Source organism: Tauraco erythrolophus, chromosome Z (assembly GCF_009769465.1).
Source record: "Tauraco erythrolophus isolate bTauEry1 chromosome Z, bTauEry1.pri, whole genome shotgun sequence".
Classification (NCBI taxonomy): domain Eukaryota; kingdom Metazoa; phylum Chordata; class Aves; order Musophagiformes; family Musophagidae; genus Tauraco; species Tauraco erythrolophus.
In genome coordinates, this window is record NC_141496.1 from 32,151,553 (window position 1) to 32,178,212 (window position 26,660).

The 26,660-nt window shown below is 46.2% G+C and overlaps 1 protein-coding gene across 3 annotated transcripts in view; it reads left to right on the forward strand.

Annotated features, from left to right (window-relative positions):
- Positions 1-438: 438 nt before the first annotated feature.
- DMRT1 (doublesex and mab-3 related transcription factor 1) overlaps positions 439-26,660 on the forward strand; it is a 60,861-nt gene continuing 34,639 nt past the window's right edge. The window contains exons 1-4 of one of the 3 annotated variants that reach the window (XM_086628860.1): positions 514-723; positions 3,410-3,593; positions 20,771-20,776; positions 24,097-24,380. In XM_086628860.1, the coding sequence (XP_086484986.1) occupies positions 529-723; positions 3,410-3,593; positions 20,771-20,776; positions 24,097-24,380 (669 nt within the window). In that variant the 5' untranslated portion in view covers positions 514-528. Of the gene's footprint in view, positions 724-3,409; positions 3,599-20,770; positions 20,777-24,096; positions 24,381-26,660 lie in introns of all 3 variants that reach the window. The other 2 variants (XM_086628857.1, XM_086628859.1) reach the window with 2 other exon arrangements.

A 26,660-nucleotide genomic window follows, 5' to 3' on the forward strand; every position in this document is an offset into this window, starting at 1 on the left:
CAGGAAGGGCCGTGCGGGCGGCCGCGGAGCCGCCCCCGCCCCAGGCGAAGGGCGCGTTGTCGTGCGGGGCCTGGGCGCACCTCCAGCACGAAGCCGGCGGTCGGGGGCTGCCCCGGCCCAGCGCCCACCGCCCCGACGCGCACCCGCCGCCGAAGCCGCCTCTCCGCCCCGGGCGGCCGCTTCGGGCCGGGCTGGGCGGGAGGGAGGGGCAGGGAGGGAGGGGTGGCCGCTCCCCCACCCCGGCGCCTGCCCCGCGGCGCAGAGAGGGCTTCGCGGCCGCACGGACCGGCCGGCGGGGGCCGCGGCGGGAGGGGCGACGTCGGGCTGCTGCCGCCCGCCAAAACGCGCGGTGTGGCGGGACGGGACGGGACGGGGCAGGGCAGGGCAGGGCAGAGCGGCGCCGACCCCTCCTCGCTCGGGTGCCCCCAGCCCGCCGCGATGCCCAGTGACTCCCCGGCCTTCAGCAAGACCCCGGACGCGGCGGGGCCGGGGGACAAGACGGGCGGCTTCGGGAAGGCGGCGGCCCTCATGGCGGCCGCCCCGGCGGACGGGGTCGCCGCCGCGGCGGGGAAGAAGCCGCCGCGTCTGCCCAAGTGTGCCCGCTGCCGCAACCACGGCTACTCCTCGCCGCTGAAGGGGCACAAGCGGTTCTGCATGTGGCGGGACTGCCAGTGCAAGAAGTGCAGCCTGATCGCCGAGCGGCAGCGGGTGATGGCAGCGCAGGTGAGCCCCGCGGGGCGGCCGGCCGCCGCCACCTCGGCGGGGTCTGCCCGGAGCAGGGTGGGCTGTCTGCCCGGCGTGCTGCCGGCAGCGGGGTCGTTCCTCCGCGCCCGGAGGGGTTTGGTGCCCGCAGGAGCCAAGCGGTCGGCGCGGCCGCGGCGCGGGGTGCTGAGACAGCGCGGCCGCGGCGGAGCCTCGCCCGGGGCTGGCGTTGCACCGCCGTCTTCCTAAATTAATGACGCTTTTCGCTGTCTTATGTTAATTTTGGGGTTTCTGCATAAAAACAGGAGATGCCCTGAAAAGGCGTGTAGGATTGAAGTGACGGTGAGCGAGCGGCCGCTGCCCGCCGCCCGCCGCCTGCACGCGTCTCCGTCCGAAACTGCGCAAAGCCGAGCGTGCCGCCCGCCCTGCCGCGCGCGGGAGGCGTCCAGTTACCGCCAAATTGCCGGGTTTTCAATTTGGTTGTGGTTTTTGTTTTTTTTTTTATTATTTTTTTTAATAGATAATGAATAATCTAGGCAACTAGTTGGTTAGCCAGAATATTTTCCACTCGTGGTTTCAGATTCCGTATATCTGCTTTTCTTGATGATGCTCGGTAGCTTTACTGGAGTGCGTTTCTAGAAAGACCTCTTTTTTTTTTTTTTTTTTTTTTTTTTTTTAATCGGCGTTGTTCCTGATTTTGCTTAGAGCGGCTCTATAAATAGCTGTGTAAAATCTTAAATCTAAACGAGGACTCAACAGTGTTCGCTGACAAACCAAAGTGCATCCAGTTCTGTGTAGGAATAACTTTTTTTCGTTAGGTAGTCCTGCTGAAGTCACAGCTTGTTGGCAATGTAAATGAGCGCTGTATTAGTCCGTGCGGTCCTTATCTTGAAAAACTTCATTAAGAAGAGTGCTGGGAGTGTGCTGGCTACGGGCGTGCTTGAGCTCTGTGAGGGGGGGGTTGCACGTCCTCGTTCGTGCAATTAGTCCCCTGCAGACAAATTAATGGGAAGGCGTTACAGCTACTGGTGCGAGTCAGTGATATCAGACCCACGGACTCAGTTTGCCATTAATGTGAGCTCAGAGCTTCGTGATCCCGCAGAAGATGAGTGTCCCACTAACAGAGTCTAAAAACTGTGGCAGTCCTGGATTAAATCCTTCCCTACTTTTTTGTTTAATTATTCAGTGCGGGTATACTAAACGTCCTCTGAACCCACTGGGAGCTTTCATTCGTTTAAATAATTGTCGGTGGCATGTCAGTCCAGAAATTGTTATTATGCCCAAGTTACATGTGCTTTCTCTGCCTGGTGTGAACCGTGGAATAATAAACATCAGTCTTTTTGCTGCCTGCCTCGGGGGAGGGAGCACGAAATGGGGTGGTGTTCCCCGTGCAAGTGTCCCCTTCTACCCAGCAGCTTCTGCCAGGCAGTGAAAGCCTCCTGCTAGCAGGTTCAGGCAGTGGCCCTCATGGGGGTTTTCTCTTCCCTGCCTACTATTTGAAAGTGGCTTTGAAAGCCTCCCTAACTAAACCTTATCGGCGTAGGAGTTACACATTGAAAGTCTGTCTTTCCCCCTTTTGATATATTTCTGCAGTAAGCCCCTTGACGCTGGTGGAATTTTACAGGTCAAGGTTGTTGGCTTGTGAAGTCAGAGTTACCCCTGATGTTTGCAAGTCTACACCTCCTCTTTGAGATGTCTCTGTTGTGAGAGCTATTATTAATTTCTCTAACGGTATTATGCATCTGTATTAGAAAAATGTTTCTGTTGAACATGGAAATGGAGGGAAACCCTGTTCAAGTTACCCAGGAGAATTTCCAGCAAGAATAGCCCATGATCCCAGTTGGTAATCTGAGACAGATTTTCCAAGGATCAAATACAGATGCAAATCAGTCACTGGGCATGTTGCAGGGCAGTTAGCTGTAAGGCCCCAGTGTCATATATATACCGCCTGGACATGTGTCACAACTTGGTATGGGGGGACAGCTGTGCAAAGTTGCTGGGCTTGGCCAGTGCTGGCTAGGATTTGGAACATTGTCAGTGTTGGGAAAGAAATGGAGAGCTCCTGCTGCTCCAGGCCTGGCCGGCCACCTGCAATGTGTGTGACTCTGGCTGAGATGCTTACAGGATGGTTCCCCAGATTTGCCATCCTTCTTCCATGATGGCTTTCTGTGTACAGTGTACGGTGTGCTGAAATTCCCTTGAAGGGCTGGATTTCCAGCAAGGAGCCAGCAAGGCTTGGACAGAGCAGCAGATGGCAGGTATAAGCCCTCATGGAACAGCTGCTTTATATGAAGAGGCGCAGCAGAGTCCTGCAAGTAGATGAGTTTCGTATCCCCAGCAGCTCTGTATCAGCAGAGAGGAGGGTAGTGACTGCACTTTTCGAAGTAGGCTTTGCCCAAAAGTGACTGTGTCAGGTGAGTGCAGTCAGCTTTCATACATCTGCACATGGCTTTGTTGGAGGAAGGTGTATATGGCACCAGCATTTCGTAGATTTATTGATACGTGTTTAGACACAAAAAGGGGGTGGTTTCAAATAGCTTTATAACCTCCTTTGTATCCTCCTCTACCCACTGGGTAGATCATGATATCAGCACTGTAGAGAGTTCAAAGAGGAAAAAACAGCCTTGAATTTGCATCTTTTGTTGTTGCTGTTACAAACTGTGCTCCAGCCAGAGAGCGTGCCTGACATCTGTCTTCTCGTTCCCAGGTTGCGCTGAGAAGGCAGCAAGCTCAGGAAGAGGAACTGGGCATCAGCCACCCGGTGCCCCTGCCCAGCACCCCTGAGACACCCGTTAAGAAGAACAGTGGTGGCAGCCCTTGTCTGCTGTTGGAGAGCAGCAGCCCTGCACACTCAACGAGCACGACCATGACGGCAGCCAGCACACCGTCAGGTGAGGTGCTGGGAGAGCGGTGCTCGCTGCTGGGGGCGAGGGCTGACGTGGCTCACCCATGCCTGCTGTTGCACCCCTTTCCCTCTCTGCAGCAGTGGGCTTATGGAGAGTCCCCTCTCCAAGGATGGTGTTACACCGTTGGTATGCTTAGCAAAAGGGAAGAACCCAGGATCAGCCTTTCGTATTTTAATTTATTTTTTTTACTTGACAATCAAAATTAGTTTGGTATAGACTGGCACTGCAATTGAATTCAATAGAGTATATGCCTGCAAGTGGAGATTTATGGGGAGCTTTTCTCCTTTTTCCCAAATGTGATGTGCGGCCGCCACAGTCCTGGCAACTGAATATTGGCTGGCTGTGTATCTTCTTCAAAACTGGAGAGTTTTCAGCGTTTCAGCGTTTTCAGCATAGGAGCCAAGTGTGTAGGTAATGTCATTGACCCGAGCAGCAGAGAGCTGCCCACCTTACGCGACTTGATGTGGTGGCCAGGTGTGATGAACTATGAAAGACTGATGTAGTCCTTCCACTCTCCTGCACCTTACTATGTTGCATCTAACCCTTGTAAAACAACAACAACAAAAAAACCCAAACCAAAAAACAAACAGTATTTGTTTGCAAATTCAGTAAAACCATGGCTAAGCGCAAACAGGACTTAAAGCTGCTCAAGTGAAGACTCTAGGCAAGATTGTTTTTTCCGATGCAGAGCTTATGCCTGAAAGATAAAGCAATTGAGTATGTTTAAAATGAAGCTGATGTAATTGACTTCTGCTGTATAGATAGAAAAAAGAAAAAAAAACAAACATAGAAGAAAGGAAAAGGAAATTTCATTTGTTTCTAATCATCTGTGCTGATGTCAGTAATACAGGTGAATATACTTCCCAGTTTAAAGGACACTTCTAAAGTGGACAGTGCCTTGCATTAACTGACAAAAGGACAGCGCGTATGTGTGTCTGTCAAGCGACATCACTCTGTTTTGCAGGCTATTTAAAGCCTTGTCAGATGGATTTGTTGCATCAGTTGCAGACAGGCAGTTTCAGACCGATGTGGACGAATTTCTTTGGGAAGCTTTTAGAAGAAATGGTTGATAAAACAATAAATAGCTTTTTATTAGCTTTTTTGTTTTCATTATTGCAGTCATGTTAGTGTCACCTTTGAATCGTCGCAATTACTCCTTTCATATTTGGATTACTGCATGCTTTGTCTATAGACATGGAAAAAGCTGGCCAAAGATTAAAGCAGTATATTTAGTAACGTATAGAGATTGTGTGTAACTCAGGAGAACAACAAAACCCTTGCTTATACAGAAAGGCAAAGATGAAATTTTCTTACTGTCAACCAAATTTGCATAAACTTTGATCTCAATGTTTTTAAAATGTCAGTGGAGGTATTTATTAATCTCACTTTGATAATTTCTTCTTAATTGAATTAAATTATGGTCTTTTAATGAAAAATATTCATTAAACAAGCTTAAAGTAATTCACTTACTTGAATAAAGACCTGAAAACATGAAAATGCCTGATTTTAAAGTAATTTGAATCGTCTGAAAAGGCAGTTGTCAATGGTTTGCAGTCATCTTTCTTACAGTAGACTTTTCTTTGTAAGCAATTCAAATACATAGTTTCTCAAGCATTTTACTAAATAACTGTGTGTGGGTGACAACATTTAAAATACATAGCTTCATGTCCAGTGAGAAGATGTGATTCCAGGCAAGAAGATCCTTTGCATTCAGCCAGACCTGTAGAGTGGCCTCATCAGATGTCAGAGTACAGGCTTCACTCTGGAAAGTATGATTTTTCATTGAGGAATACTGCTTAAATATTCCGAGGTGTTTTTTTTTTAGCATAGAAAGATCTTTTGTTAGTAAGAAACTGCCAGATATGATATGACATGAAGTTCTTGGTTTAGGTGTCAGGTTGTTTCGTTAGCAGGTACTCGATTGCTGTTTCACCATTTTGCTGGTACCCTCAACTGTGGGCAAAGTGAGAGACCCTGTTGGAGCCAGTGTCACAGCGTCTCAGTTTGGTGGGCTGAGATGCTGATTTTGCAAGAATTTACAGTAAGCATTAAGGCAGGCAGAGAGAGTGAAATGCGTCGTGGCAGGGGAAGTCAGCAGCTCCCTGCAATCCCGGGAGGAACCGTTGGCTCCTGGGAGTGCAGTGTGCCCTGTACGACACGCATTAGACTGGGCGAGAGGTGGTTTTGACGGCGGTAATTCTGTTCCTCCTGTAAGGTTTTGGCTTCGCAAGAGCGATTTTTCTTTTGGACTCCCATCACGCAGAGCGTCGTTTGCCAGCAGAGGAGTAATGTGTGAAGGAGTCACACAAATCAGACATCGTGCCAGAGAGAGAGAGTCTTGCCTCGCTGTATCCATTTTATCGGCAGATCAGAAATATTGTGACACCTGGAGAGACCAGAGACAATTTTTCAGATCCCTTTGTGACATGCTGTTTTTGGAAAGCGGAAAAATGAATTATCATGGTCATAGTGTAGAGGTTAGCACATTTACTATCGCAAGCTTGGAAACCATGTTTGCTTTGGATGGAACATACCTTCCCCACTCAAAAGCAAACTAGGAATTTGCAGGTTAGTTGAAAGGGAGGAGACCATGGTCGCAGGACATTAGCAGAACCTCTTGCAAACAGATACTAGAGTTTCTGTGCATTTTCTCTGAGAAAGTTGCAGGTTGCTGAGAGCAAAGACCATTAATTGTACAGAGCAGCAAAAAGTCATGATCCCAGGGCGTCTAAAGCCATTGTCCTTCCTTCTGTAGGGTGAGTACTACATCTTGTTAGATTAACTCGTGCAAAACTCAGGAAAATACTATGGTGAGGCATTTAAAATGTGCCTTTCAGACATACTCAGTTTTTAAAACCTGGGTTCTTCCCTGTTCCATGTCCGTTTGGTACCTCTGTCATTTTAGTATTTAGAAGTCACTGGGGGGCAGGACCAGGGGGAAGGAGCACAATCGTGAAACACCTTCGACTGAGAGCTGCTGACGCTGAAAGAAGGAGATGGTGCATTTCACCTTTCTTCTGTTTTATTTGGTCCTCGTCACAGAGTAGGGGTCGTGTTTGGCCTTTGGGCGGGGTGGCTGCAACATCCATCGCTGGATGACCAGAAGGTGCTGGAAAGCACCTCTTCTTTCTGCTGCTCTGTGCTTGTGTTGGCCCAGTTTAGAAACATCCAATACAGAGGGGATTACTGTATGATGCAAAGTGCCAGCTCCTGCTCCTGTGCTCTGTGGTGGTACGTGTCCCGTTGGCTTTGCAGTGGCGGTTAATAATGGCACTGTTGAGGTGCCTTCATAGTATTGCTGGTTGACAAGTTAAACATGTCATTGTCAACAACTGTGAGTAATAAGCTTGTGCTTGTTATTTCCCCTTGCTACATTTATTACACATGACGGAAACAAAATAGTGTTCTTTTTACTTTGCTCAAAGTATGAGCTGCCTTCACTTTGAAACTCTTTGAGGAACAGATGGGTTTTCATCTGCTCATAAATATGGACTGTAGTGGGGTCAGCAGTAATACTATGCCTAATGAATGATGGTACTGAGATCTCTTTGAACTTGCAGTTCCCTAGATGCCTCTGAAAACCCTACTTTGCCTTCTTTACTCTTCCTTTGCTTTTTTCATGTTATCTTTTGCGTTGACCTTTCCTACGACACTGTATTGTGATTTCAAAAATTGATGCTGTGACCTTGCAGATGTTGTGCTGCATAGGTAATGAGGTAAAAAAATTAGTTACTATGAAGATACCATAGCCTTGTTTTAAAAACAGTGAGAAATTTTCTTTATGAAAGAAAGTCCTTTTAAGTCTTTACAGTATAGTGTCCTATGCGGGTTTGTCAAAAAAATCTCATTCTAGTCAGCTGATGGGCAGCATGAGGAAGCTGCCATGGATACTTCACCATGAGAGTGCTTAAGCCCTGGAGCAGGTTGTCCACAGAGTTTGTGGAGCCTCCACTCTTGGGGAGACTCAAAACTCGGCTGGATGGTGCCTGAGCAACATGATCCACCAGTAAAGCTGGCCTTGTTTTGAGCAGAGTTTGGGCCAGATGGCCTCCAGAGGTGCTTTCCAAACTAAACTATTCTGTGAATCTGAGATGCCTACTTTTTTGTATTGACATTAAGTCAACGTATTGAAATTTGAAATTGAGCCAGCCTCAGTACTGATCAGCATTTGCAAGCCTGGGAAGGAAATCCTGACTCTTTTGACCTAAAAAACACTCGATGACTAAATCTACAGAAGATTTCAACAGAAAATTAGCATCACGGGGGTCGACAGATGGTGGGGAGGATTGCTAGTTCAGTTGGCAGCAGCCTCAGCGGGGCTGAGCAGTAAGGAGAAGGAGGCATTAGCTGCTTTGACTGCCTGTGCCAGGGCTGACATGACAGCAAATGTGTCCTCAGAGGTCTTGGTGCGTCTGCAGGGGTTACTGATCCATCATCCTGCTCTTTCCTTTTGTCTTTGTCTCCTTGTTACTTTCTAACGATGATTTTCTCCTGCTGCACCCACTACTACTTCTTCACCAGTTTTAGTTGTTGGCTGCCGCCTGGTCCTGCTGACTCTTCTTCGATACCAAGAGCCAAGCAGCCCCCTCCATTGCTTCCTGGTGCTTTTCCTCAACTTCTCCCACAGCCGACAAATCTCTGTTCAAAAGAAAAGAGCGTAGTTGAACATGGTGTGTCTTTACTGGATTGCGACAGCTGACAAAGAAGTAAGTTTTGCATCCTTCATCTGTGACTAACTAATACCTTTCCATCCATAATCATCTGGTTTTCTCCAGTTGGTTGCATTTCAGATGAGAGAAAGAGAGTCACATTTGCATATGTCTCTTGTAAGAGTTTGTGAACTGTCTTACCTCTCTCGTGTTGGCATTTTTTCCACAGCACAGGTTAGACTTTGTCTTGGGAAGCGGTTACTGGAGATGGCCTTACACCTGTATAGTGATTTTCTCAGTTGCTAAGTCTCTTTCCAGCAGGACCAAGTAAATATTCAGGGAGTGTTTCTCTTTGAACTATCTTTCCTTGGTTTAGGATAAAACTTTCCCTGATAGGCTTTTTTCAATTTCTGACTGATACAGCTGTGTGATGAACGAAGCACTCTGCAAGGAGGTGGCCATGGCTTTGTAATTTTCAGTTCCTACCGAAATCACGTGCGTTTTGTTCAGAGTTGTTGAAAACAGGCATTGCTTGTGAAGCAAGGGGGGCGTTTCTGCCTCTCTCTGCTGCTTTGATTTCGCCGTTCTTGGGAACGCTGCAAAGGAGTTTTGAGCATCTCATTATAAAAGGACATAGATAAATCTGAAAGGATAGAGGGAAGGGTGACAAAAATGATGTATGGCTTGTAGAAAAGGAGACTAAGGGTGGATATAACAGTCTATAAATATTTGAGAGGTAATAATATGGAGGAGGGGGAGGGATTATTTACAGTGCTTGAGACAGCATAACAAGGAGCAACGGCTTGAAACTAAAAAAGACAAAATTAAATTAGACAGTAGACACTTTTTCTCCTAACTAGAAGTGCAATTAGCAACGGAGTGACCTGCATAAGGACAAGGGGGTAAGTGAAGCATAATCAGGAAAGGTGTTTAAGAGTGTGTTAGATTATGATCTCAAGTGATTAATACGGGGGTAAACTCTGATCAATGTGCGGGTTAAGCTAGATGACGGAAATCTCCTGCAGCTTTGTCATCTCCCGTATGATTCATTGCCTGTGGCCATTGTTTGACTGTGTTAAATAAATCATAACGTTACAGGGTTCTGCATCCCTGCTTAGATGTTTCCAGTTAATTCTCCAGTTCTGGAGCCTGCAGCTTGCAAAGCTTGCACTTTCCCTGTGCCTCCTTTCAAACAATATTTGTTTGCCACCTTTGCAGCTTCGTGTGTATGTGTGTGTGTATGTGTGTTTAAAACACAGGTGCTGTGTTTTATCTGAGCTAATGTCTGAAGTGCAGTATGTGTTTATTCAGTGAGGCACAGACTTTTGTGGTATTTCTGCTGTGTTGGTGAAACAGGTAGAACTAGCGGCAATTTTCAGAGTTAAGTCTCTAAATGAGGAAGTTTTATTTTTTCTTTCAGGCTTTCAGTCCTATCTGAAGATTCAATGGAAATGTAAAACTAAATAGTAGCGTAAAAAGATTTGGAAGAAGATTGCTTTTCTTTTTCCATGCCAGTGGTACTGTGGGGCTTGTCCAGGGCTGTCTTCACCAGAGGCAGGGGCTGGGGAGAGCTTTCTGCAGCGTGTCGGGGAAGCAGGGGTGCTGGGGGACCAGCCATGACCTACCCGGATCCTCTTACTTCGGGAAAGACTGCTTAGCCCCAGGGCTAATGTGACTGCCTTTTGTATGGAAGGGTGGAGGTGAAAACCCACAGGCAGCTCAGCAGGTATTTCCATCTTTCTTTCACATTTCAGAAGAGTTTTTTTCCCTAAAGAATTTGGAGCGGATTTTTTTTTTTCCCAAAAAAAAATTTTTCACCGTAGAGCTTTCTGTGTTAGCAGCATCTTTCTATCTGACTTTCCTTGCAGTGGATGAGGTTTCCAGATGTAGAGCTACTGGTTGGAGCAAGCTCTTGCTGTGTGCTGAGCGGACTTTACCGTGTACATTGTCCTTGCACCCGGCTGCTGGGGGTTTCTCTTCCTGCCGAAGGCCATCGGGGCTGGTGGGCAGCCCCGATTGTTCTTTGTGCCTTGGCAGCTCTTCCGCCATCCCACTGGCATTTGCATATGTGCATTCACGTTTAGAGAGTTATTTGTGCAGGCTTGTGCTTTCCATTTGTCATTATGAACACTGAGATAAGGAATGGAGCCAGAGCAGAAGATGTACTAAGAATTTTCTGTCCATGGGTACGTTATTACACTATCTGCGGCTAACCTCTTGTTCCTTTCTGTGTCCTTGAAACAGTTATTATCACTTATCTGAATGTGTGGGGCTTTCTTTTTGCTTTTAGAAAAGATAGAAGTGGGGAGTGAAGGGTACTGCACGCTTCCTTAACTGAGCACTGGCGTGATTTCTTGCTTTTTCTTTTTTTCACATGCTTTCTTATACGTTCAACACTACTTTCATTGGCTTTATCAACTAACTTCCTAATTCAGCACGTTGGCCCATTTTCCATTTTCAGTAGATTTGTCACTTAATGACGTGGGGGCTGAAATGCAGTTTTGAAGGTTTCTTTTGTAAGAACACTTTTTCATGTTTCTTCAGATGCCTCTTTTTTGTTTTCTTTTTATGAACTTTGCTAAACTTTTTCCTGAGTTTGAATGCCTGCTAGTCTTAATTGGAATTGTGAGTAGCTCAGTTACTTGAATACAAACATGGTTCATGCACTTCTGTCCTATGTTTTCTTGAAGAGCGTGCGGAGAGTCAGTTAAGCACTGAGCTTCTCTTCCTTTGTAGTGAGATTGGAAGCCTAATTGTTTTATGATTTTTCTCCTCAGTTCCTGTCTCTAGTCTCAATACATATTATTTTCGTTGCTTACAGCGTAGGCCACCATTTGCTGACTCGGATGCCTATAGTCATGGGCACAACTGAACCTCAGCCAATGTAAGCCACTCTAGTTGCAGTCACTGTGCATTTCTGTCTGTTGGTTGTGCATGAACAAAATTCATAGCAATCAATTTGCATTTGCACGGAAGCAGATTTTGTGAGTGAAAATGTCGTAGCATCCATGCTATACTGCCAATGGTGCACAAAAGTGATGCACGTGCATGTGGTTTTTGCTGACTTGCTCAGGCCCAGTGGGTGTCTACAGTAGTTCTTTACCACTCCTGATATTAGTTTTTCCATCACATATTAGGTGGACAGAGTGAAAAAGCCCTCCTGTTATTTCTAGTTGGTCTTTTTTAGAAACCTTTTGGGTTTCTGTCATCATATAGCTTATAACCAAGCACGGACTTCAGCTAATTCCAACCATCATCCTACTCCCTTTATTATTTTTAGTGTGAGCTGTAATGATTTTATTCCAGTCATATTTCCTCCAAGGTCTCCTATCTCAGACACTTGTAAAGCCTTCCCTCCCTTCTAGTGTTCTCTTTGATCTCTTGTTAATGACTTAAATCTCTTTACGTTTAATCCACACTGAGTTTCTTTCTCCTCCTCTCAATTTGCTTCTTTGCACCTGCAGGTGTCTGAGCTGTTTTCCATCACTACTGTCTAGAAATCTGTTTTTCTTTCCTAATTTCCTTACTCTTTAAATTTTTCTTCTTTTTTTTTTTTTTTTTTTTTTACGTTGTGTTGATTTTAAGTTTTGCTCCCATTATACACTTTAGTAGCATGTTGGATGTCTGAATGGAATGTGGTAAATGTTTGTAAATTTCTTTCTCCAGTCAGATATCTCAAGATGATTCAGATATCTATGTATACAGATATAGTATGTATACATATATATGCACACATAGTAGTTGTACTCCCAGCTTGAAGATTGAAAATGGCACTTGTTTCTCATGCTCCTAATTTTCTGAAGCACTAATTTTGTTGGTCCTGATCTTGTTACCTGTCCTGCATGCTAGTAATTTTAGGTATGTAAATAATCCTGCTGTTTCAGTTCAACGTGAACAAACATATGCTGGAGCATTAAAATAGTGCTTAGCATCTTCACAGATTGAAAGCCATGTTCAAAGACTTTGAGTGCTTTTTCTTTCCTAAAGCCATTCTTTTTTGCCTCTAAAGATTTGAGTACGATTGCTAGAGCTGTATTATAAAGACCAAAAGTGCAAGTAAGGAAAGAACAATCATTGCCCCCCAGTTCACATACGAAGATCTGCTCTAGTCAGTGGCAGAAGGTGTTGAAAGTCGGATTTGCTGCTGTAGACATCTTATTGAGAGCCTGAAGCTTGCATAAACTATGTAAATAAAAATCATTTTCTGTAGGTTTTATTTCTTCAATATTAGGAGGATTTTTAAGTTGCATGCTAAATGTTTGCAGCAGATCATTTTTATTAACTGTATGCTAAATGTGAATAAAATCTACGTTCTTCAGTCCTACTGGCATCAGCAGTGGTATTTCAACTTCTCTTAGCTGGAGCTGGACTGGGGCTGTGTGTATGACTGGGAAACTTAGCACACCAAACTGCAGTCTTCTGGATGGGATTTTCCCCTCCTTGACCCATTATGAGATAATAATTCTACATGTGGAAGAGAGGAGGAAGTGCTCCATAATATTTTCTTATCTTTGCTTTAAAAACAGATGATATTGCTGTATGTGGAGATGGTGACATTTTGCTTTCATTTCCAGCAGTATCTGAATTCACCAGGATTGAGTAACTTGCATACGGTATTTAAAAAAACAACGGCAAACCAAAACCAACAGCTGAAAATCTCTCTGGTCCATTAATGCTGATTTCCAGTAAGTCTTTAAACACTAGGGAAAATCCTAAGGCTTGGAAAAAAGCTGATGTCATGCCAGTGTTTAAGCAAAACCATGCCAATGGTAGGATGGGTGGCTACAAATCTATTGGCGTGACGTCACTTTTTGTGAAAATGGTGGAACAGTCCACAGCAAACTGAAATGTGCAGGAGGGGGGGAAATGCAACAGTTAAAGGGTGCTCACACAACATGAATTAACAGAATTTATGGGTGAAAGGTTCTGTCAAGTTAGTAATCTTTCATTGTTACAAAATTGCCTGACAAAGTGACATACTGATGCAATCAAATTCTGCAAAGCATTTGGTTTTTGTATCCCCTGACATCTTGATTAGGAAACTGAATTGACAGAAATCAGTATTGTATGTGTTACGTGGTTTTAAGAAGGATGGTCCCGTCAGTCTGAAAACATAGTTCTGAGTGGCGGATCTCACACGATGGTGTTCCTGGAGGCATCTCACAGGGGCCTGCTCTTGGCTGTAAGCTGCGTGGTCTTCCTGCTGATATCTTGGAAGCAAGCCTAGGATCACCACAGGTCATGTTGGTAGGTGATGGAAAGGTGTGTGGACTGGCAAGCAGTGCAGAAGACAGAAGCGCGCTGCGGGAAAGCTTGGTTGGATGATCGGTTGCGTGCAAGCAAGAGCTGCTTTAACCATACCAGAAGTGAAAAATGGAGGAGTCTGTCCCCAGACGTTGTCTTTGCAGAGGAGCTGGTGGCCACGGAGGGTATTATGGTGAATGTTAGTGGTTCTCGGTGGAAACTGAAGACCAAGGACTGGCACAGTCCTTCCAGGCAGACGTCGTGATGGGAAGGAGGTTTGGTGTCATCTGTGCCTGAAACTGGTGAGACACTTGTGGAACTAGTGAGACTTCTTCTCTAGGGACATTGTATGTACTGGAAAGTGGGCTCAAAATGGATATTGGAAGGGAAGTGGGTGGTGGTTATTAAGGTTATTATAGGCACAGCACACCAGGCTCAGGAGCATCGCTGAGCCAGAAGCTATGGGAGGCTGGGGAAGGGAGCGAAGGAGGTATCACATCTGTTTGCCCTGTTTGTACTGCTCCTTAGGTTTCTCTTTATAGCTAGTAGTGGGATATAGCCATGGTCTGGACCTACACACCTGGACTCGAGCTTGGAAGGCCTCAGGCAGGAGACATAGGAGACATAGGAGTGATTAAAACACCAGCAAACATGTCCTGGAGTGAGAGACAGTGTGCTGGGTTCATGTGATGGGGTTTTGGTAGCAGGGGAGGGGCTGCAAACATAGCCCCTGTAAGGAGCTGCTTAGCTGCCAGCTGGGCTAGACCACGTCAGACAGCAATTTATTTTGCCCTTTATTGACCCCTTTATTTAATTAATCCCAGTATGATAGTTCCGAATTGCTTGTGCTTTTGCCAGACTAGACCAACTCAAGTTGAAGTTTTCTGTGCCATTTCATGGGATGGGCTTTGATGTTGTGAGGAGCAGCACGTGGATGCAGAGTCCTGTGAAAAGTTTGTGTTTTGGGTGCATCCACCATGAGCCTCAAGCAAGACAGTAACAAATAACCTTAATTCTGGGGTCTCCCAGAATTTTTTGAAATGTCCTGTCCCTGCTGCCTAACTTTTATCCTAGAGTGCGTCTTCTTGGCACATGTTGTTCTTGGTAAGATGTGCTTAAACCAGATGTGTCCTTAAACCAGCCCTAAAACACTTAGGGCTGGTTTAACCCTTCATAGGTGGAACTGGAAAAACTTTTTCTGTTTCACTCAAGGACTGCTCCAGAGTTATTTGTCCTAGGGGAGAAGAGAAAAAAGTAATATTAATTGCTTTGGGGTGAAAATGAACATTGTTCTGGCAGCTGAGTGTTCCTTGAAAAGCAGGAGAGCGCAGCCATCGATGCCTTGGTGGATAAAGCCATTTCCTGCCCTCAGGATGCATGCCCTACACCTGCAGTAACTGCTGCCATTGTGCCCGCTCCTCGCCGATAGTGCCAGCTGAACTTGTGGTCCAGCTGCTTCGTCTGACGAGGGGTGTTGTGGGACACCCCAACTCTGCCCTAGCTATCAGGGGGCTGCTGCAGGAAAGGTGCAATGACTGGTTATTTTGTGTTGAGATGGTGGAAGGAGGTGAAAAGCGTGGTAGGAGTTGGCAGGTGATAAGTGTTTGGTTTTTCTCTTTTTTTCTTCTTTTATTTAAATGTGGTTTTCTGCTTTGAGAAGAAAGGCGTATCTCTGCTGAGTAGCTGTGTTCCCCAGGTACAATCGGAGAGGTACCTATGGACTGTGGTAGCAATAAGCTGTTTTGGCTGTGATTTATTGTCTTTAGCCTGGAGACATAGCTACTTTTAGCCCACGCATCTTGATATGGCTGATAACAGATTTTCCGACCTCTCCCTCTAATAGATGTTAGGCAGAGCACAGCTGGGCATGCAGGGCTGTTTGGGCAGGCAATCCCCAACAAGGACGAAAGAGAACTGCTGGATTTGGCATTTGAGCTCAAGATGGGGTCGTAGCGTTGTTGGCACTTGGGGTAAGGAGGAAGATACATGCTTTTCTCGAAAGCTTTCTGGTCAAAACAATTGGGAGGACTGCAGAAGTGTCTTTCAACAGGCAAATGAGAGTAGGACAGCCCCGTATGTCTCAAGAAACTGGGCTCCTGGACAGCAGTATGAGCGCAAGCTCCCATCCTGCTCTGTAGACCCTGCTCTTCGTCTGTATTTGCTGTCTCATCTCGAACACAGAGCAACTCTCATTCTTGCTGCTCTTAAGGTCTCCACCTCCCACTGCCTGAGGGCCAGCACAGAGCGATGGTCCAGAGGTCGCACAGAGCGATGGGCCAGAGGTCTGCAAACAGTGCAGAAACGCGGAGAAGGGTTTCGTCTTCGCAGCAGTGGCTTGGGTAGCCGTCTCTTAGGGCCCGAATTCAGGGATGCTCTCAGGAGTCCAAGGTCCCTGTTTTTTCACTCTGCTTTTAGGGAGAAGGCTTTCACTGGCGGATCTGAAAGGCCTGATTCTGTATACCTTGTGCTACAGTAATTTATACTGTGTACTTTTCGTCTGAAGTGAGTACCTGATCCTTGACGTTTCCTTTTGTCATGATGGCAGAAAAGTATCTCAGATCTTCTTGTATATGGGAAGTTTATTTAATCACTCAGTTGGAAAGCATCAAAATAATTTTTTTACCAGAATTTGTAAATGATGATTTTTTAGGTACCTCTTTTCAGATAGAATCATAGAATCATGGAATGGTTAGGGTTGGAAGGGACCTCAAAGATCATATAGTTCCAACCCCCCTGCCATGGGCAAGGAAACCCTTCACTACACCAGGCTGCCCAAAGCCTCATCCAGCCTGGCCTTGAACACTTCCAGGGATGGGGCATCTACAGCTTCTCTGGGCAACCTGTTCCAGTACCTCACCATCCTCTGAGTGAAAAATTTCTTCCTTATATCTAATCTAAATCTGCCCTCTTTCAATTTAAAGTATGTAGTCCTATGACTACCTGCCCTTGTAGGGTTGTGAGTTGAGAGTTTTTTACATATATAAATATGTATAAACATATACATATGTACCTGAAAGAGAGGTTTTAAGATAAAGCACCCTCTGGATTATATCGATAAAAAGAGGACTAAGGGGAAAACAAAAATCAGGATGCAGGGAGTCAGCTCTGTTGTTTTCTTGATTGCCCTGCATGTGTGTAGGGTCCGTTTCCACTGTCCTTATGAAGAAGAGGGACATAGTGCATGGACTCGGTGAGGCTGTTAGCCGAAGCAAATGGTGGTGGGATCCTGGTCAGTATCTACTCCTTCACTGGGAGCTTTGAGAGCGGAGACGAAAACCTCATCCTTTGCGCACTCATGTCAGTATCCATAAAGGACGATCCCTGTGAATCTCGTATTGGCCCAGTGTATCTCTTAAGAACCTGTACTACATTGTACAGAACCTGCACAGAAGCTATAAATTGCGGGGGAGGTGGGGTGCAGCATGTTTCAAGTCCAAAGCACAGAGGGTGCTTGCTGAAGGAGCAGTAAATGGGCTTCTGTGTGAAAGAGTAGGGCTCGGCAGAGTAACACAGGTGTGAAAAGAAGCCGAAATGGTGGAATCAGACTCTAGGGAAGGAGAGGAGAAAGACAAAAGGTGGCACTGGAGAGGAGAGCTGCTGGGACCTTCTCCAGAGGTAACACACCTTAGCTGTGTGTTGCTGTCATGTTCCTCAAATTCCCATTGAGAGACTCCAGCCGCTTTTCATTCCCTTCCTGCCCTTACTAAAGAGGTTTCCTTTCCTTTTTTGTTTTAGCTAAAGCAGGGAGCAGGAATAGCGAAGGTGTTAGTGAGTAATATTTTGTATGGTATCACTATGCAGGGGGCAAATAATCAATCGCACACTACATGCTTAGACAATTTACTGCCGGCTTTTGTATGTGCTGTGACAAGTGCTCAAGAGGTCAAAAAAGCTTCCTTAACAAATTTGATAAGATAATGCAGTGAGCTGTAACAGCATAAAGTCCTGGGGGCCATAGACCAGAGTAGAAGAAATAATTATGCATGGTAATGGGTAATTACAGATAATGGCCTTTTTTGGGGGTGGCAGAAAATACACAGCCCCACAGCCTTGCCTGGAATGAACATTGTCTAGCACATTAACTTTATAGCAAGCTAAAAGTTCAGCACTGGAACCGAAGATTATCCACAACTTCTAATGGGAGGAGAACAGAAATAATCCTCTCAAAGGCAAGAGCAAATGTGTGGTTTTGTTCTTTGGGAGATAGAGTGTCTTCAGCAGAAAGTAAGTAATGGCGCCAGCTTTCTTTGACATCTGAAATAGCTCTGTCATGATTGTCCAGTGGGAGAAACATACTGTTCCAGCATTCCTGATTATGATGTTAGGGAGTGATTTCACACCGGCCTCATTCAAGGCTACTGTCCGACCTCAAAGCCAGCTATGAATTGAACTAACGTGTTGCAAGACTTAGTATTGCCAGACCAGTTAATAGGAGTGTACTGATGCTTTTTATGCAGAGCAAGGGGAAGTTGTCAGGTGCGGATCCTCTTTTGAGGTCTGAAGGCAAGTGTTTCCCGACTGAATAATTATTTTTTGACATTTTAATGGCATAGCTGCTTCCGGCCGCAGAGGCAGGCTTGCAGGAAGATAGTAACACTGCAGTGATGAAAACAATCACTCTGAATTGAAAACTACAGGAAATGAAAACTGCCAGAAGCTGAACTGTGCTCACTGTCCGATGTCTGTGCCTTCCTGCTGCTGGAGTAAATGCGTTACTGGAGTAGTCACAGTTCTTCTGCATCTTCAGCGGCATGTCTGTGTAGAGTCTCTGTAGGCATATAAGAAATAGAAGTGGCTAACCATAGGTGTATATGAGAACTCGTGTCAATAAATGTAGGCAGTGAAATTCTCTAAATTGCCACGCTGCATATACAGAATACCTTTTCTGAAATATGCAATCAGATGGGGACTAATCAGCTGTTATGGCCCCATGAGTCAATTGAACCATGTCACTGCATGCTCCCAGACATTGTAACATGACTGTATGTGCTATCCTGATTTTTAAAACAGCTCCTGGTGTGCTGACTGGTATTCTCCCCCAGATTCCCAAGTGTGGTCCAGTAATGGTTCCCGGTAGGCAATTGAGTGGTACCAGCTTGTTTTAGATGCTGAGGAAGTCTAATAGTATGGACTTTATTCCATTTGACCTCAATTGCCCAGGCAAATTTACTATTATCGGTGTACAATAAGATGTATAACTGGCCCTTAACAATACCAATAGGAATAGAAAATACTCCATGCTTATATACAGAATGAGTGAGTGTTACAGACAGAACTTCAGTGTTTGCCTTTCTCGGTGTGTATGCTTAAAAACGCATTTGCATCTGCGACACAGAGATGATGATAGAAATTCCTGTAAATTCCCTGACATTTCTCCTCTCTCCTCCCAAAAAGTAAGAAGGGAAAGAATGATCTATATGCTGGCTTCTGCGTTGATTTTGCCATGCATATCTGCAATTCGTGTAAATCGCCGTAGCTTTATTGAAGTAAATGGTCTGAGACTGGTTTACATTAACTGAGGACTGGACCACTGTTTTTCACCATGCTCTGCTAAGTGAAGGCAGGAGCCCCTCATAGGTTACTGAATGTATAAGACCCGTATGCGTAACTGACCCCGAGCACTCACCTTCCTTAAAAGAAAATACCAGCCGTCCTGAAATGAATTACTGGTTAACTACTATTAATATACCATAGAGCTGGAGAGTCGTCTACAACACTGCAAGATCAATAGCAGTATTTATCGTGCATCATATTGATCTTCTATGAAAGAGTGGGCCATATTTCACACTGTGTACATAGTGCAAAAAAAGTAGCATCGGTTCTCTACAGGAATTAGTAAAGACATAGGAAAGAGCTTAGAGATCCAAGGGCACAACTGCATGAAGAGGTGGGTACTGTTGTCTCACTGCAAGAGCGTTGCTCACACCTGGAGAGCCTCTAATGGCCCTGCACTGTAGATTTGGTGTTCCAAAAACTGAGCGAGAATATTAACCACCCTTTCTTTGGCTTGCTTGTCTAATTTCTGTTCCTTCTTGTACAGGTTCGGTCCTGTGGTTTTAATCATGTCCTGCTTGCAACTTGCAAAATGTTAAAATTTGTGACTAGTGGCAAGGGAGAGACCGGGAAGCCCTTCCCAGTCTTTCCATATAGAGGATGAGAACAGCCAAGGCATGAGCCCGGCTTCTGCAGTGGCCCTCTTATTTTAAAGGGCAGGTGGAGAGGCAGAGTGGGAGTCTGATGGTGCAGCAGCAGTTGCCTTGTTGAGAGCTTAATTCCGCTCGAAAATTGCTCCCCTTAGAGCAATGAACCTCAGGGCTGCCCCTCATGTGCAGGTGTTGTAATGCGGCAAGCTGTGAGGCAGGGGAGGACCCTCTCCTTGCCAGCGGAGCCATTCAGCTGTGTTGAATTACATTTGTGGAAAAAAAAAAAAGCTGAAAGCTGCTTTCTTAACCTTGGTATTCTCTCCTTGCTGGCAGAAAAAACAGCCATGGGCTGACAGCCTCCCTCGAGGAGGACACCTCGGTCGTTGAGCGGCCAGAGGCAAGGCTGTGGGACAGTTCAGACAGCAGGTAGGAGTCAAGAATTAGAGGTACAGGCCAAAGACGGACCGGAGGAGGAGCTCCAGTTAGTTAAATTTTAGTTACAGCCGTTGCTTGCAATAGCTCTGCCCTGTTCTGCAAAAGATGGCCATGCTCGAGGATGCTGCAGCCCAGCAGCAGTGTGCTCACCCGCCAGTGGGCTAGCAGACTTCAGCTGGAGAGAACTGGCATGGATAGGGCAAAAACTCCTCTGGGCATAAGACAAACATGGAATCTTCTCTGGGCAGATCTCTGAGTGCCTGGTTTTATCCCTAGAAGAGTTTAGCAGGGTTCTTTGGCCTTTAATTCTGCTCTCCTTGGCGCTTAGCACTTCTTTGAAGGTACTCCATGTAGCTACCGACTGGTGTGACCTGCTTTTCTTTCTGATCTTTTGTTGTTCAGGAAAAAAAGTAAAGACTTTCAGGGATTTCTCAATTAATAGCAAAACTCCTTCTCTTTAATATATTTACAGTTGTGTATGTTCTATATGTATTGTATATGTGTGATGTATGCATTAGTAGTAATAGATGACGTGATTCATCCAGGCTGGATAAGGTAAGAGCATAGAGCTGTTCTGCAGACCTGCCCTTGACCCATTGCATGTTAGAGTTGATGAAGACCTGCAAGAGCACATCTTTGCAGAGACATCCTCCCTCAGGCTAGCTGGTTCAAGGCTGCGAGGAACTTAGAGTAACTGGTGGGGTGCTTTGATCTGGTCTGACCTGACATCTGCCCAGAGCCCAGATGACACAAAGCTGTCTTGCATGACATGTCTCCCTTCTCCTGGGTGAAGCATCAAATCTCCTCCAGATGCTACAGAAAAAAAGCAGTCTTGTCCCAAAGCATGACATCAAAGAAAATCTCCCAGATTTGGGGGGAACTGTGAGTTGGAGCATGTGGCAGCTTTCTCCTACTCTTTGCCAGATGTTTCCAGTTCTTCCCTCTTCAGAGCAAGATGTGGCTTGGGATTTAGGGAAAAATAACCTTTCTGGCCGTCTTTCCAGCACCATTGTCAGGAGGCCTAGTTCTATATGGAGTTGGATGGGTCTGTCCCTTCACTCAGACTTTCACATGGCTCCTGTTTTTATTGCTAATCTGCTGGGGCACATCCCTGTGTTGTGGCCACAGCTCAGGTGAGTTGCATGCCAGCAATGTTAACAAGGATTGTGGATTCCATAATTCCACATTTATAAGAGAAGAATGCCCTAGGCTGCTGATGCCTGGGGATTTATGTGCATGGGTGTATGGGTGGTGGCATGAGCAGGTAACTGACTCTGCAGACTGCATACTGAGTCTTGAAAGGGCAACTGATAGTACTGTAGAGGCTATCAGGGAAAGGAGGGACAGCAGGAGGAAAGCAGAGGACCATTCTGGTGGCTTCATAACAGGCCTGAGCACTGAACCACCAGCAGCTGTTGTGCAGCTTGGTAAAGGAAAATGAGTGGCAGCAAGTCAACCCTTTTGCACCTTCGGTGGCAAATGATAGTAGCCCCAACTGCAGGTAGAAGGTAGAAAGAGAAAAGAAGGGGCAAAAAGCATAGTTTTTTCTCCTACTTAATGCAGCAGAAGACTGCTGCTGCTGCTCTTTCTTCAGGAAGGAGCTGTAGCGCTGCCAGCCACCAGAACATCACAGAGATGTCAAGGATGCTCGCAGGGTTTTGTGGATAACTATGGGCAGGTCTCTGTTCTAGCTTAACCCACCTCATCCCATGTTAGGAAGTATGGTGCGTGACACCTTTCCAAAAGTTGCAGCAGAACCTACTACTTTCTCGTCCTCTTCCATTTAGCTGCTCACACCTCAGGGTGGCTCATCTTTTGTGTGTAGGTGTAAAAATGCCCCGTCTTGCTGGTGCTAGTATTCTTAGCGGAAAGTATTATCCCTTGTTATGAAGCACTGGAAGTGGAAAGATGTTGCAGAGGTTTCAGAAGGAATTACACATCTGTGCAGCGTGCCATAGCCCTGGCAGAAGTTCTGGGGCTGGCTGCCTTGCATACCTCTGTCTCATGTGAAATCTGTATCCTAGCAGGGAACGCGTTGGAGGATTTTGCTTTTGGCTTCTATTAAGCAGAACAGTTAGACCACAGCTTTATTCAGGAGCTAAGTTTGGGAAGGGGAGTCAGGCTTGTGCTGCAATTTATCAGAGTTGTTGGCTTTTCAGTGCCAGTAATCTAAATTCTGATATTAACAAAGGCATGAAAAAAAGGACTTGAAGAGAGGCCTGCCCGGAAGCAGAATAATAGCAATAATAAAATTTCATAAAAATATGAAACTCCAAAAAGTGTGAAGGGTCTTTTGTGGCATTGCAGACTCCTCTGTTCTGTGTGCGAATTTGAGAGTTACTCCCAATGAAAAAGACCAGCTGGCTTGGTTGGTGCTCGTGTAGGGCTGAGGGGCAGAAAAGTCAAATTCAGGAGGCATAAAACACTCTGTTCGCTAATAAATGGGTATAGTTCGTTGATGTCAACAGAATGTCAGCAAGAGCTGAATGGGGGCACTGTATAATTTAGTGACCTGGAAGGAGACTATCCGTGATTGCAGAGAGCTTTCATTACAGCCAGAAAAGTGAAACAGAATTACCTTGTAGATGGCAATAACTGGTAAAACCGATCATTGGATCTAGCGTGCAGCTAATACATGGTACAGTGGAAGTTGTTACCGTGACTCTGAGAGGCCAATAAATGCCGCCACATCCATTTTGCAGGTAGGTAACCAAGGTACAGATGGATATGCCAGGAGAAAGACTTGAAACGAACTAGGTGATACCTGCCTGGCATCTCTCTTAGGACTGTTACTTCATACGTGCCTGTTGTCCACGCTGCTTCGTCTCTGTACCAGTAGCCCTGAGAGACCATCAGTATTTTAAGTCGCATCCTTTCCTCCTCCACGGTAGAGTTAGACAACATCATGGGAAGAGCAGGAGCTCCTTGCAGAAGGGATCATTGTGGTGCAAACACTGTACGAGTTGGTGCGGGGCAGGGTTACAGGGATGCGAACTGGAACCAGAGCTGCAGGGATGGTGGGATTTACAGTTGCTCCCTTGTTTAATATGTCAATGTATATTCCCCCTGTGGTTAGGCTATCTAAGGTTGTGGCAGTCTTTTGCTGTGTCCTGCTTGGCCAAATAGCTCATGCAGTATTGCAAAGAGAGCTTGGCTGTGAAACAGTACCGACCAACAAGCACCTTGCTTCCTCATGCTTGCAGATATCACAAGGCGCTGGTTGACACTGGAGTGAGGAAAACGGGAGTTAAAACATCCCCTGAGAAGCCTCCCCATCTTAGGGAACGACAGAGGAGGTAGACCTCTGTCGGCAAGCCTGAGAGCCAGAGGCAGCCGGCTGGCCTCTGGTCTGGGCACTCCTCCTCTTTCACCAGTGGTGTGGGAGCTTGTTCTGCTCTGTGATCTTGTAGGTAAACAGGAGCTAAATTTGGGTATGGAGGCTGGGCGAAGACTGATGGTCTCAAGAAGTAGCATGTGGTTTTCTGAGACACCTTGGCTGATCATGCGGAGCTTTCCCTGCTGCAGCTTCTCTTGGCCTCATGGCTGTTTGACCTTCCTAGGGACATGTTCAGAGAGTGTCCTCTCACCTGCAGGACACTGGCTGGAGAGGGATCATCCTGTAGCTAGGGCCTTTCTCCTTCCAGGGAGTTAGAAGAGACTTGTCACACTGTTACAATTTAAAAATAATAAAGGGCTGCATCCATGGCTGGTGTAAATCACCGTCAGATCGACTGATGCCACTTGAGGGCTTAAAGCATTGTCTTAGCCTGCAGTTGGTGTTGTCTCCTGTTTTGCAGTCTGCGGCGTGTGTAGACAGTGGTCTCAGGCTTTGAGCGGACGTTAGTCCACTTGAGTTTCCACCAAACATCCAGCCGCATTTCCCTTTTGACCCCCACCTCTTCCTATTTACTGATCTCTGTCCAGCCTTCAGGAGAAGTAGTAGCTCATCAGAAGGTGAAAGGTAATGGTCTTCATGGAGCCTCCTGTTTCATAATGGCTTGGTTTTTTGTTTTCCAGAGGGACGGATGCTGATTCAGGACATCCCCTCCATCCCCAGTAGAGGGCACTTGGAGAGCACGTCTGATTTGGTTGTGGACTCCACCTACTACAGCAGTTTCTACCAGCCGTCCCTGTATCCTTACTACAACAACCTGTACAACTACTCCCAGTACCAGATGGCAGTGGCCAGCGAGCCTTCCTCCAGTGAGGCAGGGGGTACGATTGTAGGGTCGGCTGTCAAAAACAGCCTTCGAAGCCTCCCAGCAGCGTACGTGCCAAGCCAGTCGGGAAAACAGTGGCAGGTATGATGTTACAGAGATGTTACTCGGAACAGTGAGGTGGACGATAAGCTGTTTCTTGGGTCTGATTCCACCTTCCTGTTTGTGAGGTTCGCGGCAGTGCAAAACCAGAGCCAGATTCTGAGGTGGGATTAGGACCAACGTTAGGAAAATTAGCAGACACGGGTGGTTACGGTGCAACACAACAAAAGCAATGATACAGGTGTAGGTAGGTTGCTGCAAGCACAGAAAAAAGGGCATCCGCTTGATTTTATCTTCTGAGTTACATCATAGCAGATTTGGGGCTGTTTTCTGGAAGAAGAGTCCAACCGAATTACCCAACGTAGCATCCTTGGAGCTTCAGATGTCATTTCTGAGAGGCTTTGCTCTCAGAAATGGACGAGGCCCTGAGCAACCTGATCTAGTTGGAGATATCCCTGTTCCTTGCAGGGGGGTTGGACTAGATGACCTTTGAAGGTCCCTTCCAGCCCTAACCATTCTATGATTCTATGATTCAGGAACCTGTCCTTGTCCTTCCATCTTTGACGTTCGAGACGCTGGAGTGACCCAGGAGACCATACTGTTGTGCAGTGGTTAGTGCCAGTCAGCTGAACGCGACGTGGCGTGTTGCTGACGGTGCGCTCTGGCAGTGGCAGCTCCAGGGCTTGCGATTGCGACTCAGGTACCTCAAGTCACAGGCTGTGCCCAAGAGGTTTGCAGCAGTGCAAACTAGAGGAACTTTGTTAGCTAGGGTCCAAAGCCAGCCAAGCCCTCTCACTCTTGGATTTGATAATTGTGGCCTCCAACTCAGTACCGGTCGGAGGCTGGAAAAAGGAGAGATCTAGCAAGGCAGGGGATTCTTGGCAGAGTAATTGGAGCCATTTTAGCGACCCTGAGGCTGTTTGGTCTTGGGCTGCAGTGGTGCTTTTCTGTCTGCGATTGAACTGGAGAGGCTATACCCTCTGAGCCTGCGTACGCCTATGTCCCTTGTCCAAGGGCAGGAGAGGGCAGGCCGCTTCTGTAGAGCATCAGGAGAGGGCAAGCTGCCTTCTGCAGAGGCTCTGTTGTGAAACCACTCAACAATGAAAGATTAAATGTCCACCGGAACCTCCTTTCAGAAAGGAATAGATGAGTCGGCCCCTTTGCTGGCAGGGAATTCCTCTAGCGATTCTGGCATAGGGAGCAACTCTGAAAGAGCGTTTTAAGTGCCCATGCCGAAGAGCTGGAAGTAAGACCAGAGTGGTTACAATTACTGTAGCAGTCCACATAACCTTCAGTGAGGCTTTCCTATCATTACACACTTTTTTCTTGGAAAGGTCCCTTCTGAAAACGTGGAGGCCTCCTGGGGCAACAGCTGGCAGGTCCATGAATTTTAAGATCATGGCTTTACAACAGTATACGTTTAGTGCTATTCCATGTGCCTTTTTTGCCATGAGTACAGCTGTGCAGGGAAAAGAGCTGTCTCCCTTCCTTCTACTGTATGAGCCCACACGACAAGAGCTGCTCTGTGTGTTGATAGGCTTCACCACAGTTGCCTCCAAATACACGGAAGCTTTTGCACTACCTGGCTGGTAAGAGGCTACTGCAGAGCTGATGCTTGGAGACACCGTGACAGCACAAACCAGGGGCAGCAACATTCATCTTGTGAACATAAGGTTCTTGCAGGCTGCTAGTCCCACACTTCGCCATTCCTGCAGCCAGCAAAGACTTCTGTGATTTTACTTGCTCGAGGAGAACGGAAGTAAATTACCGGTATTGACTATCCTAGCACATGGTGTTTGAGGAAGAAATACATGAGGATATGTTGAAATATGTTACACCTTGGAACGAAGATGATATCGTCTCGGTTCTGTTGTCATGTACTGTCATTTTAACCTAGACTATATGCGCAAAGTCTTGGCCTAGAGGGTCTGTTGTCTTGCTGTGAGATTGTCTGTTTCTTGTGAGACCTTTGACACCCCTTAAAGAAATAAAAGCAATAGCGTGTTTTCCATGCACTTGTCTCTTGGGGCCCTGCAGAACCTGTAACTAACTTCTGCTTAAGTGCCACTCAAATTAGCAGGATACCAAAGAGGTCATTAAGGAAAAAAGGGGTGATGTTGTCAAAAAGGACCATTTTCCTTCCACCAGCAGGCTCTGAGCACTGCGTGTTCATTCCCACCTGTGGACTGTATCATATGGTTCCATTCACCTCTGTGTGAATTTAGTGATTTACCTCTCCTAAGATTTTAATTTCTTCTGGCCAAAGCTTCTGGGATCTCTCAGTGCTGTTCTGGTGAGATGTCTGTGCAGAGAGACTAGAGG